Source organism: Mus caroli, unplaced genomic scaffold (genome assembly GCF_978045245.1).
Source record: "Mus caroli unplaced genomic scaffold, Mus_caroli_1 scaffold_15, whole genome shotgun sequence".
In the NCBI taxonomy this organism is placed as follows: Eukaryota; Metazoa; Chordata; class Mammalia; order Rodentia; family Muridae; genus Mus; species Mus caroli.
The window spans coordinates 39883229-39897260 of NW_028227270.1; the positions used below are offsets into that span (position 1 = coordinate 39883229).

Consider the following 14032-nt stretch of genomic DNA (forward strand, 5'->3'; position numbering starts at 1 on the left):
TTAACAGCAACAGTATGTATGACATTTAGAGTTATGTGCTAAGAAACTTAATTGAGAAATAACGTTGGACACATATCACTATCTGGAAGCCATTGTTGCTGGTGGGCTGTGAGTTCCAAGTGGAGCTTCACATCTGCTGCTGCTACTGCTGAGCAGGACAGAGACATACTCCCTCCTGTTCCCCTCCCTGACCTCTCCAACATAGAGGGAAACAGAGCAGACGAGCCAGGCCTTGCTGAGGGTAGACATAACAAACTCTGAGAACATAGGCAAAATCACCATCTTTGGGTGGACCTGAATATAGAATCACATGGAAAGCAATCCTCTTGAACCTTCACCATAGCCCAGAGAGCACCATGTCCAACAAGATAAGAAGATGAAACAACCTGAGGAATTCTTGAAGCTCCATTCCTCATGGCCATTCATTCCTATCATCCTGTGTAGACTAGGCAGGAACACAGTGAGGCTCAGCACTGTGTCTGCTGCTAGAGTGGAGGAAAGCCTGTATTCTTAAATCAATCTCCCTCCCTTCTTTCTCTCCTCCCTCTCTCCCTCTCTCCTTCAGGTCCTCTCTCTGTGTGAGTGTGTGTGTATGAAGGGGTGTTGTATTTTGTCAATTTTTTTTCAGCATCTAAGGAGATGACCATATCATTTTTTTTTCTTTGAGTTTGTTTATACAGTGAATTACGTTAGTAGATTTTCATATATTGAACCAACCTTGTATCGCTGGGATGAAGCCTACTTGATCATGGTGAATGATGATTTTGATGTGTTCTTGGATTCAGTTTGCAAAAATTTTTTGAGTATTTTTGCATCAATATTCATAAGTGAAGTTGGTCTGAAGTTTTCTTTTTTGTTGTGTCTTTGTGTGGTTTAGGTATCAGAGTATCTTGTCTTTTCTTTGGTGTACTTGTGTTGGAATTTTCCTTCTTGAATCCTCTGTAGAAATGGATTGGGCAAAAGATACTGTTTGAATTTGTTTTTGTCCTGGAATATTTTGGTTTTTCCATCTATGTTGATTGTGAGTTTTGCTGGGTATAGTAGCCTGGGCTGGCATTTGTGTTCTCTTAGAGTCTGCATGACCTCTAACCAGGCTCTTCTGGCTTTTAGTGTTTCTGTTGAAAAGTCTGCTGTTGTTCTGATAGGTCTGCCTTTATACATTAATTGTCCCTTTTCCCTTGCAGCTTTTAATATTCTTTCTTTGTTTTGTGCATTAGTATTTTGATTATTATGTGATGAGAGGATTTTCTTTTCTGGTCCCATTTATTTGGTGTTCTATAGGTTTCTTATACCTTTATGTCCATCTCTTTCTTTGGGTTGGGGAAATTTTCTTCTATGATTTTGTTGAAGATGTTTTCAGGTCTTTTGAACTGGGAATCTTTGTTCTTCCTGTTATTCTTAGTTTTGGTCTTTTTCATTGTGACCTGGATTTCCTGGATGTTGTGGATAGCCCTAGGGCTAATTATATTTGATGTTAATTCCATTCTCCTGTGAGTGGCTGCAAACAAGGAATGAGTCAGCACTCAGGTCATTTCCTGTAAACCTGCTTCCCACCTTAATTTGTAAAATAAAGGAGAGCTGATGATTGGGCAGATAAAGGGAAGGTGGAGTGGAAGGTGGAAGGAGGAGAAAATGGAAGAGGGAGAAGACACAGAAAAGGAAGAAGAAGAAGAAAAGCAGAGCAGAAACACATGGCCTGGAGAAACCGAAAGTTCTAAGGGGTCTCATAGATGTGGAAGATGGTAGTGTAGCGGTAGATCTGCCCAGTCTAGGTGCACAGCATGTAATCATATTAACTGAGTTGTGTTTTCATTGCTGGGCCATATTTGGAATGGAGAGACTTACCACAACATGTTTTGGGTTAGGAGTTTTTAATGTTTTGAATTTTCTTTGTCAGCTGTGTCAGTCTCTTCTAAAGTATCTTCTAAACCTGAGATTCTCTCTTCTATCTCTTGTATTCTGTTGGTGATAATTACATCTGTAATTCCTGACCTCTTTTCTAGGTTTTCCATTTCCAGGGTTGCCTTCTTTTGTGCTTTCTTTATGGTTTCTACTTCCACTTTTAGGTCTTGTACTGCTTTGTTGAATTCCTTCACCTGTTTGATTGTGGTGTTTCCCAGTATTTCTTTAAGGGATTTATTTGTTTCCTCTTTAAGGGCTCCTACCTCTTTACCTGTATTTTCCTGTATTTTTTTCAGTGAGTTATTTATGTTTTCCTTGAAGGACTCTAATATCTTCATGAGATAGGATTTTAGGTTAGCTTCCTGATTTTCAGGTGTGTTGGTGTATTCAGGATTTGCTGTGGTGGGAGAACTGGGTTCTGATGATACCCACACATATTGGCTTCTGTTGTTTATGGTCATGTGCTTGCCTCTCACCATCTGGTCATCCCTGGTTTTTGCTGATCTGGGTGTTTCTGTCTGGAGCCTGCCTCTTTTGTCCCTGGATTGCTTCAGGTCTCCTGGTAGGCCTGCGACCCTGGCTGTAGCAGACCTTCTGTGGGGCCTTCTGATTGTGGGGTCTTCAGAGGGGCATAGAAGCTGCTGATCTGTTGCCCTGGCTGCAGCAGATCTTCTAGGAGGCCTTCAGACTGATAGGTCTTCAGAGGAGCAGTCAAACTGTTGTCTTGTGTGAAGCTGTTCTCCAGGGAGGCCTATGGGCTGTGGTTTCTATTTCCCTGTGTGCAGCAGAACTCCAGGGAGGCTTTCAGTCTGTTGTGTCAGTTGTCCTGCATGTCTTGAGGCCCCTGGGAGGTCTTCAGACTTTGATGTCAGTTGCCTAGTTGCCTTGTGTGCAGAGGAACTCCTGGGATGCCTTCAAGCTGTGGTATCTTTAGGAGAACAGACAATCTGTTTGCCCTGGGTGCAGTGGATCTCCTGGAATGTTTTAGGCTGTGGTGTCTTCAGGAGAGCAGACTATCTGGTAGTTTGCCCCAGCCGAAGTCACCGGCAGGAAGGGGAGTGGAATTCAGGGGGCAGGGGTTTTGGGGAGTGATGGGTCCTGAGATCTCTGGCCTCCCAGAGGCAGCTGTGGCTCTTTGGAAGGGTTCTTACCAGTTGCCCTGTGTGCAGTAGATCTCTTGGGATGCCTCAGGCTGTGGTGTCATCAGGGAATCGGACTAGTTCATCTTGATTACTAAGGTATTGCTTCCTCCCAACCCTGCTTCTGGCTTTAGCTGAACTGGCTTCATGTCCTTGTGAGGGACCTTTGCCCCAAAATCACAACCCAATACTTGCCACAGATCACTTACATTCCAGGGCTTGAGTAAAAGTTCTCAAACCGTCCCTTTTGTTTTGGTTCTCCATGCCTGGCTCATGTCCCTATTCCTGTAGGTATCTTGGAATCTAGGCTCATGCTTAAATATCTTTGGATCCTCAGTGATTAGCAGAGGGCTTATACAATCTAGAATAGGGTCTCAAAATACAAATGCTCTAGCAAGTTGTCGAATATGTCTCTTAAAGCATTCAGTTTATATTTTATAAGCTACCTAAATATATTTCAAATTTTACTTTTTTTTCTTGCAGAATTAGGTGCCTTGCGTAGAATGAATATGATGTTGAGAATTTAAGAAGCTATGCTTTTGAACCTCTATGTTATTAAAACAAACCAAACTTTGTAGTACCATTAGGGAAATTAACAAGAATATGTGTTAATTCTCCAGTCTCTGAACATTGCAAGAGTTCTGTTGAGAGACCAGAAATCTATTGGCAGCACACAAGAGTTATGTTCCCTCTGACTCATACCAAGCAAGAGTGGAATATAGCAGTGGAGAGGATTTGGATGCTCCAGGACTGTACTGTTTGGAGGGAAAGGAGCGTGTCAGCTGTGTCAACTGTACAGAAGGAAAGAAGTGTGTCAGCTGTGTTAACTGTATGGAGGGAAAGGAGTGTGTCAGTGAGTCTAAAATTAGCCTCTTACAATTGTGATAGTATAAATTCCATGTTTTGTGGTTTTTGCACATATGTTGCTGAAAATTCATTTTATTTTTTTGTCTCAGAAATTATTTTTTAAACTTCATAAATTGCTTCTTTCATGTATTTGTTAGCCATTTCTTTATAATATCTCCGATATTATATTTTTAATTTATTTAATTTTCCCCCAACATAATAACCCAATTGATGATTTGGGAATTTCATACAATAAACTAAAGGACCTGTAAAAATTTTATCAAATCTAAGGAAAAGGGGAACTGAAGTATTAGTAATATTTAGAATAAGGTCATTGAATAATGTTTGTTTTGAGTTTAATCAAAAAGGGAATTTTCAAACATTCAGTTTTTAGGATGATAGCAGAGAATGGCCTTACTTACTCTAAAACACAGCATCATGCTTCAGTGTACTTATGCCTGCTTGTAAAGGAAGCTTCATTTTCATGGCTTTGCTTCATCTCTTATCAACTCAAGGCTATCTATGAGTACATCTATTCATCCTTGCCCCAACAACCTTTTTTACAGTGTGAAAGATGGAAGCGTCCAGTATGCGGTTACCAATGATGTCACACAGTTTGAGGCCATCCCAGTCATGCCTGCTTTTCCTTTTCCATAATCTCAAAATTCATTGATGTGGGACAATTTAAAATTAATTTCCTGAGATAAACATGAGATCTGGGCATTCTACTTGCCTGGGAGGTGGTGAGAACCCAGAATTTGAGTTCACTGGTCTCTACATGAAAGGATGCCATTAAATATTTAAGGTACTGGTGGAACTGCAGTGTCACAAATATCCTGAATGCTCATTAGAGTAATAGGAGGAAAACCTTCAGAAGGTCATGGCAGTTTGGGTTTTTTTATATGACTTTCAAGTATTTCTTCTTCATGGTATATTTTTCCTTTGATGAGTATGAAGTGTTATTCCTTATCTTTTTTTTTTTTTTGATGACTTTTGGTTGAAAGTCAATTTTATGCATTATTAGAATGGCTACTCCAGCTTGTTTCTTGGGACCATTTGCTTGGAAAATTGTTTTCCAGATCTTTAATCTGAGGTACTGTTTGTCTTTGACACTGAGGTGCATTTCCTGTATGCAGCAAAATGCTGGGTCCTGTTTACATATCTAGTCTGTTAGTCTATGTCTTTTTATTGAGTCCATTGATGTTAAGAGATATTAAGGAATAGTTATTGTTGCTTCCTGTTATTTTTCATGTTATTTTTATGTTTGTATGTTTCTTTTGGGTTTGTTGAAAGAAGACTACTTTCTTGCTTTTTCTAGGATGTAGTTTTTCCTCCTTGTGTTGGCATTTTCCATATATTATCTTTTGTAGGGCTGTATTTGTGGAAAGATACTGTGTAAATTTGGTTTTGTCATGGAATATCTTGGTTTCTCCACCTATGGCGATTCAGAGTTTTGCTGGGTATAGTAGCCCGGGCTGGCATTTGTGTTCTCTTGGGGTATGTATGAGATCTGCCCAAGATCTTCTAGCTTTTATAGTCTCTGGTGTGAAGTCTGGGGTAATTCTGATAGGTCTGCCTTTATATGTTACTTGACGTTTTTCCCCTACTGCTTTTAATATTCTTTCTTTGTTCTGTGCATTTGGTGTTTTGATTATTATGTGATGGGAGAAATTTCTTTTCTGGCCCAATCTATTTGGAATTCTGTAGGCTTCTTGTATGTTCATTGGCATCTTTTTCTTTAGGTTAGGGAAGTTTTCTTCTATAATTTTGTTGAAGATATTTACTGGCACTTTAAGTTGGGAATCTTCACTCTCTTCTATACTTATTATCCTTAGGTTTGGTCTTCTCATTGTGTCCTGGATTTCCGTAATGTTTTGTTAGAAGCTTTTTGCTTTTTGCATTTTCTCTGACTGTTGTGTCAATGTTTTCTATGGTATCTTCTCCACCTGTGATTCTCTTTTCTATCTCATGTATTCTGTTGCTGATGCTTGCATCTGTAACTCCTGATCTCTTTCCTAGGTTTTCTACCTCCATGGTTGTCTCCCTTTGTGATTTCTTTATTGTTTCTATTTCCATTTTTAGATCTTGGATGGTTTTGTTCAATTCCATCACCTGTTTGGTTGTGTTTTCCTGCAATTCTTTAAGTGAGTTTTGTGTTTTCTCTTTAAGGTCTTCTACCTGTTTACCTGTGTTCTCCTGTATTTTAAGGGAGTTATTTATGTCCTTAAATTTCTCTATCATCATCATGAGATGTGATTTTAAATCAGAGTCATGCTTTTCTCGCATGTTGGGGTATCCAGGGTTGGCTGTGATGGGAACTGGGTTCTGATGATGCCAAGTAGCCTTGGTTTCTTGTTTCTTGCCCTTGCCTTTTGCCATCTGGTTATCTGTGGTATTAGCTGGTTTTGCTGTCCCTGACTGTGGCTTTTCCCTCCTACAAGCTTCTATGTCTGTACTCCTGGGAGATCAGTTCTCTCTCTGGGAGAAATTTGGGCATGAAGAGCTGTGGTATAGGGTCAGTTCTGGGCTACAGACAGAAACCAGATGGATCCTGTCCCCAGCTGTTCCTTGGTTCCTGTGTCCTGATGGCTCTGGGCAGGTCCCTCTTGGACCAGGAATTTGAACAGAAGTGGTGGCCTTACCTGTGCTCGAAGATGTGTCAGTGTTCCTGGGAGACCAGCTCTCTCTTGGTGGTATTTGTGTAGGTAGCTCTGTGGCACAAGATCAGCTCCGAGTGCAGAAGGAAACTGGAAGGTTCCTGTCCCTGACTGCTCCTTGGTTCCTGTGTTCTGAAGATTCTGGGAGGGTCCCTCTGAGCGGCAGTGGTGGTTTTACCTGCGCCCACAGGCTTGTCTGCACTCCTCGGAGGCTAGCTTTCTCCTGGCGCTATTTAGGTAAGGAGCCCTGTGGCAGAGGATCAACTTGGGGCCAGCAACTTTCAAATATTTGAATGGTTGGAAATATTGTTCAGTCTTTCATTGTAAAGGGAACCTGTAACTTTTAGGAATGAATAAAAGAGGTTAGGAGTTCAGTCCTACCTGTCCAGCTACATAGCTGAGTGACAGTGTGCCTTGCCTGTGCTAACCTGTTTGTGCCTTACTTAACATGAGGTCGGTGGTTCTTGAACTTCCATAGAGGTGTTATGGGAACTGCGTGCATTCATATGTATACAGTAGTCAGATAACGTTGTGTAAAGAAATATTTGCTATTGCAATACTATTAGGTCATTACATTTTTTTCCCCTTTAAGATGCATGGAATTTATTTATTTATTTATTTATTTATTTATTTATTTATTTATATTTTCATTTATTTATTTATTTATTGCAATATCTAAGTACACTGTAGCTGTCTTCAGACGCACCAGAAGAGGGCGTCAGATCGCATTATGGGTGGTTATGAGCAACCACTTAGGACCTTCAGAAGAGCAGTCAGTGCTCTTAACCGCTGAGCCATCTCTCCAGCCATGATGCATGAAATCTTAAACTACAGTACCAGAATAGGTAGAAAAACAAAGGAGAAAGCATGTGGTAAGTTCCTGTCTGTGGCCTTGAAAAATTCAGGAGTTAACTTAAAGCTACAGATGTCGTCTTTGACATGGCCCCAGGAAGGTCTGATCCTCACCGTTTTGAGAAGTGTGTTTATAAGTGTACCCTGTGAACTTTGCAGTTGAGTTAAAGGAAATGAGTATTAAAAGTTGTGGGTGCCTGGGACTCAGCCTTGATCTCCTGGGTCAGAATTTCTGAGTGAGAATTGACTTTATAAGGAGTGTAGGGGTTGACACAAAGCTCACATAACTTGGGTCAGGTTTGAGAACTGCTCTGCAGGGTGTGTGGTGCCATTCTTATGCTGTCTTCTTACGTTCACCCTTTCCCACCATGGCATCCAGATGACCATTTGAGTTCTGCAACTCAGATTCTATGATAGCTCATATTCAAGGACTGAGGCTTGTTTCTCATAACGTCACATCAGATCAAAGTCACTCTCTCCTTTCTCCTCCTCACCCTCCCAGTCCTTGGTATTTTTATTACCTCCCTGTCATTCCTTTCCCACAGTTTGTCAGAATTAGTGCGCGGAATCTTTCTGGCTTTTGAATCCAATCCACAAAAGATCTTCTCTACTTCACTGTGTTTAGAAACAGATGGGGGGAAAACAGCCAGGACCCTGGCATTTCTGACCCCTGGTCTGTGCTTGTTCCCTGCACTCCATTTGAACTGTGTCTCTATTTGTGTGATCTTACAATTAAGAGGCATGTGAGACATCATCAAACTGTGTGAAACTGTTGGTCAGAATTCACTGTATGGTGTATATTCCAATTAAACTTTAAAATATGTCAAGGACCCATACATTTCGTACTCCTTATGTACAAAGTCACGTGTAGTCATGTAGAAATACCACATGTGTAAAGTTTCATTGCTTTTTGGCTAAGGAGAGATTAAAGCAGTTTGACTCCTGGAGTAAGTAATGTGCCTCTGCTTTGGTCACCATCCTATAGATGCACAAATGCGTTATGTCCATGTGGCTGGTCACATAGATCCACTGGAATCTTAATGATCCGTGCGATAAATTGCTCTCATTTTTAGAGGTACATCTACATTACAAAACAACAGTGCATCTGAGGGGCCATAGCAGGGCTGGGCTTTTCAAAACTCTTGAGTCTCATGCAGCTAAAAGTGGGAACAGCATTTCTGCTCCGTACACACACAGACTGTAGGATGAAGAAAGAAATAGGAGTTATGGGAAACGAACATGCTTGGCTGAATTTACTTATTCTAAAGCCATGTTGACATTTTTCTAAAAAGTGTTAGTTCAGCTATTAAAAAAAAAAAAGAAGAAAGAAATTTAAGCCTTGGAAATTTACCACTTTAGAAGGATTGGCCATTTCAAATAATTGTTTTTTTTTTTTTTTAAAGTCAAGTTGTTTTTATGTTAAAAAACAACTATTTTCCATATTTTAATAAAATAATTTGTACTAATGTGATAGCATGTAAAGTTTTGATACATGTATTCATTATATAATGTTTAAGTCAGACCACAGATTTACCTTTCTTTATACTTAAGCACTCAAAATTCTAGCTTTTTAAAGTAATACTTTTATTATCTGAGAATTTTATAGTATGTGTTGAATTACCTTCACCCCTCAGATCCCCCCACTTTCTCTCGCCTCTCATTCCTATCCAGCAAATTCCTGGTTGGTTTCTTCCTTATGTTTCCCCACTGTGTGTTACCCCTACTGCTCCAGGATTGGAGTTTGCCCTGGAGTGTGTGGTTGACCTACCAGGGGTCACATCATTAAAGAAAAGAGACTGTCCCCCCTCTTAGCAACTATCAAACATCATTAGCTCCTCCACTAACTGGGATTTCATGCTAGCCTTGATGCCTCCATGCTGGGATTTGGTCAGGCTGGAGCTGGAGCAGGTATCCTGAATGTCTTCGTAATCATGGAGAGGTCATCTGTACAGCTGGCCTGTTGGATCTGGACAAATGCCATCTACTCGAAGCTATGGACAAATGCTGTATACTCGAAGCTACCCATCACTTCTGACTGCTGCCCCCTAAACAACCCCTCCTTCCCCTCTTTTCCAGGGAGCTCCATGGGGGTGGGAATATGATATAAAGGTGCCATGTGGGACTGAGAACTCCAGTCTCTAAATGTTGACCAGTTGTCATGTGTGGCACAAGGAAGCTTTCTCTGATGGAGGTCAAGGTCTGTGATTATAGCAATAAGTTATTTGGGATCATAAAATTGTTTTTCCCCTACTCTGGCACATCGAGTCACTGCAAGACTAGGTGCATCCTCTCCCACTGAGGCCAGACAAGGTGGCCTAGTTAGGGGAACAGAGTGCGCTGGCATGCAACAGATTCAGGGAAAACCTTCGCTTCAGTTGCTAGAGGATTTGCATGAAGACCAATGTGTGGGGCAAGGCTAGGTCCCGAGGAGAAAAGGAGGGGGAGTGGGAGGAGGAGCTGTGAGAGGAGAGTACTGAGAGGAGGGGGCTGATGTTGGAATGCAATGTGAATAAATAAATTAATGGAAAAAACGAATTTCATAAATTTATAATTATTATCTTGATGAAGAGGATAAATGCAAAAATGTAATTTTAAAAGAAAAAACATAACAAATTATGATTTTGTAACTATCATCACACATTCAAGTTGGATGTCTTAATATCTGATGTCTTTGTATCTGTCTTAATTGCTTATTTTCTTATTCTTTGTAATATTGAGAACAAAACTAAGGAGAATAGATCAGCTAGCTTTATGACTTTGTTTTTTTTTTTTTTCTTTCTTTCTGTAGGGATGATCTCTTCATTTTTATTAGTATACCTGTCAACCTTGTTCATCTCTTTTGTATTTGGAGAAGCAGAAATAAGATTCACTGGACAGACAGAGTTCTTCGTTAATGAGACAAGTACCACAGTTATTCGTCTTGTCATTGAGAGGATAGGAGAGCCAGCAAATGTTACTGCCATTGTGTCGGTAAGACATGACCACAGCCATGTTTTTAATCAGATGCATGTGACCCTTCTTAGTCTCAACTGAAACACTTTTAACTGTTTGGGGATCGGAGTCTGAATTTCATTGTGATAAATGATCTGGAGAACACGCTGTTGTATCTAAATCTGTTAGCGATTCAGAGAATGTTCCGGTGTCACCATGGATATCTGACAGGTGCATTTTCAAGACAAAGGCTAATTATCTTAAATTAAATCATTTATATGTTTGCTTTCAAACAAAACTATTTTACTTTGGGTAATCTGAATCATAGGATCATTTTTTAGACATTCATTGTAAGGTGACTTAGGTAAAAATGTGCAATATTTAAAGGACACAACAGGAAAAAACAGTCCACGCTAAGTTCAGTTAGAGAGTCTCTGTTGGAGAAATGAAGTATACTAACTTCATTAAGATTTATGTAGATTATATACATTCTGTACTGTATAAAGTTTAAAGTTTGTATGGGATGCTTTAGCTTATATGTTTGTGTCTATTTTTGCCCAGAAAGCAATTGTCATATTGCCAATAAATATATTTCTATGTCTTAAAACTTTGGGACAAAAATACTGTGTATGTTTGTTGCTTGTTTATCCATGCACATGTGCATCTGTACATACAGATACACACATACACTTCTGTGTGCAGAGCCAGGTCAGTGTCAAGCAGCTTCCTCTCTGTCACTGTCATCTCTTACTGAGCCTGCCACTCATGGATGGACAAGAGTGACCCATTAGTTCTCACCAAGGACCTTTGTACCACCACACCCACAGCACTAAGTTACAGATGAGTGGTCTGCCACCTGTGGGAAAGACAGTTTATTAGCTAACCCAGCTTTTATCTTTTCCAAAGTGATTTTTTTAAAGAGCAATAGGTTAAATTATCTATAAAAATTTTGAAAACCCCCCAAAAAGAAAACCTAACTAAAAAATGAACCCAAAGTTATAATTTTGCATATTTTAGTTTCTGTTCAATTTGACATATATGCATACGTTTTGTGAGTTTGTTTCCAGTTGTAGTGTATGTTGCATTTGACATGGTATTTGATGGTGTTCACTGGTCCTTTCAGGTTGTTGTATTTTGCTTTCCTTGGGAAATCATTGTATTCCAAACACTCCTCCATTGCTTTTCATTGACATTTCTTCCATGTTTTGCTGTCTATAGTGAATGTCATTCTGAAGAACTGTTTATAGATATGATTATTTCTTTGTATTTTGGGTTCTGAGAATGGATTAATGTATTTTTATGCCTGTTTAATGCATCTTTTCTGAACGACTGCCACTTTCCATAGAAAGTTATCTGAGCAGGTCTCCCATGTTCCTCTCAACACTCTCCCACTCATCTTGATTTCTCAACCATTTAAAACTTACTTTAGTATAAATTAGAACTAGACAATGACTAAACTTCCCCCAAATATGTTCTTATTTCTCATTTGTGCTAAGTAAATTTCCCCAGTGGCTAAATTATTAATTTTGAGCTTCAGCAGAGGAAATGTCAGTTGTACAATGAACTGTTCTTTTATAATCTGTCTGCTACAAGATTATCAGTCTGCTGAGGGCCTTACTATTAACATTGCATCCAGAGATTAAGATCTTAGGAAGGGTGATAATCATTAATACTTTGGAATGCTAAAACATTGGGTCTATTTCAGTTGCTGTGGATAGGGGAAGTACAATTGTAGGCTGAAGGTTTTGGATAGAGATGTTATGTTTCTAAAGTCACTGGGAAACTGATGGCACCTCCTCAGTTTTACAGGCCATGTTGCACCTCGTCTTTATAAGACTTTAGCCATACTTTGTTCTGCTAGGCTGTAGTCTACACCAAGTTGGGTAAGAGACAAAGGAAAAACATTCGAATTACTTTTCAATGAAATTCTTAGTGGTTTTTTTTTGTATGCAATTAACTTTGATTCTATTATATAAAGAGATGTTTTGTATGTAATGATTTATTCTTGTGATTTTCCCTGTTTTAAAACTATTTATTACATTTATGTATGTATGTATGCATCTATGTATGTATGTGTGTCTATGGACACACAGGTAGAGGTCTGAGAACAAGTTACAGAAGCTGGTCCTTTCTTCCTTCATGTGAGTCTGAAATGGACCTCTGGTCATCAGCCTTGACTGCAAGGACTTTTACCCCATCTTGCTGGTTCTGTGATATTTCTTCAAAAGATGAGTCTTAACAGTTGCCAAACATTGGTCTCTGGGAATCCTATTGTCAATGACAGTGCCACTTGATCTGCACCCTTTCTTCTGGTTGCTCCAGTGAGGGTTGCTTTGCCTGCTTAGCTCTTTGTTAAATGCGGATGTTCTGTTTCACCCTTGGTAGCTGAGCGGAGAAGACACTGGTGACTTTTTTGATACATACACCGCAGCGTTTATCCCTGCCAGAGGAACAAACAGGACAGTGTACATAGCAGTGTGTGATGATGATCTTCCGGAGCCTGATGAAACCTTCACATTTCACTTGACATTACAGGTAAGTTCTTCATTCCCTTCCATGTTGAGTTCTTAAAACGCCCTTTAACACTTGAAAATCTAGTTAGTTAGTGATAAGGCAAGGGACACGTCTCGTGGTTTCTGTAGATCTCTTTGACAGATGTACAGTAGTGTGGTTGAGGGTCTCTTTATGGACTGGTGCTCCTGGCTAGTAGATACATCACTGCAGAAAATCTTTCAGTCCCCCAGAAGCTGTCAACTGCCTGTAGGTTCTTAGGATTTATCTATATTAATACTTGAAGACTGAAATTCTGTTGAAAGATTATTTTTCTTCTAATATTTAATGTATTAATTTGTTTGTTTTCACTTTAGAAACCCTCAGCAAATGTGAAACTTGGATGGCCAAGGGCTGCTTCTGTGACAATCCTATCAAATGACAATGCGTTTGGAATCATTTCCTTTAGTATGGTATGGTTACAGTGGAGACTGTAATGGTTGCAAGATACTGTTCCTTTCAATTTTCTCTTGCCCTATTTTCCTGGTGTTGGCTAGTGCTATTCTGTTGTGATTTTAAATAAGACCGGACATGGACTCTATAGCTACTCTATATTCTGTGTATTTACACTTGTATACTGAAGGGGTTCTGACCCTTTGTGACCATTGACCAATTTGTTAATTGCCTGGCCTCTTGTGGGGATGTGTTCTTGGGCTCCTCCATATTAAATTTTTTTTTGTTTTTGATTTTTCGAGACAGGGTTTCTCTGTGTAGCCCTGGCTGTCCTGGAACTCACTTTGTAGACCAGGCTGGCCTCAAACTCAGAAATCCGCTTGCCTCTGCCTCCCGTGTGCTGGGATTAAAGGCATCCACCACCACGCCTGGCTCATTTTTAATTTCAAATCACACTTAAGGAAGTCTAAACTATTTTCCAGAACCATCTGTCCATTGGGCGCTCCATTTGGAGTGACTGGGGGGAGGATCTGTCCATTGGGCACTCCATTTGGAGTGACTGGGGGGAGGCACCTGTCCATTGGGCACTCCATTTTGAGTGACTGGGGGGGCATCTGTCCATTGGGCACTCCATTTGGAGTGACTGGTGGGGGGCACATGGAAAGAAAGCCTCCAGTAAATATAAGATCAATCTGCAGGTGTGATAGCCCTTCCAATTCAACCCTCAGACATTCTTATTAATTCATATTTCATGGACGTTAA

The 14032-nt window shown here is 40.0% G+C and overlaps 1 protein-coding gene across 1 annotated transcript in view; it reads left to right on the top strand.

Annotated features, from left to right (window-relative positions):
- Adgrv1 (adhesion G protein-coupled receptor V1) overlaps positions 1-14032 on the top strand; it is a 504170-nt gene that overhangs the window by 2251 nt on the left and 487887 nt on the right. The window contains exons 2-5 of the mRNA XM_085830825.1: positions 6593-6781; positions 10185-10366; positions 12713-12862; positions 13195-13290. Of these exons, the coding sequence (XP_085686951.1) occupies positions 6593-6781; positions 10185-10366; positions 12713-12862; positions 13195-13290 (617 nt within the window). The remainder of the gene's footprint in view (positions 1-6592; positions 6782-10184; positions 10367-12712; positions 12863-13194; positions 13291-14032) is intronic.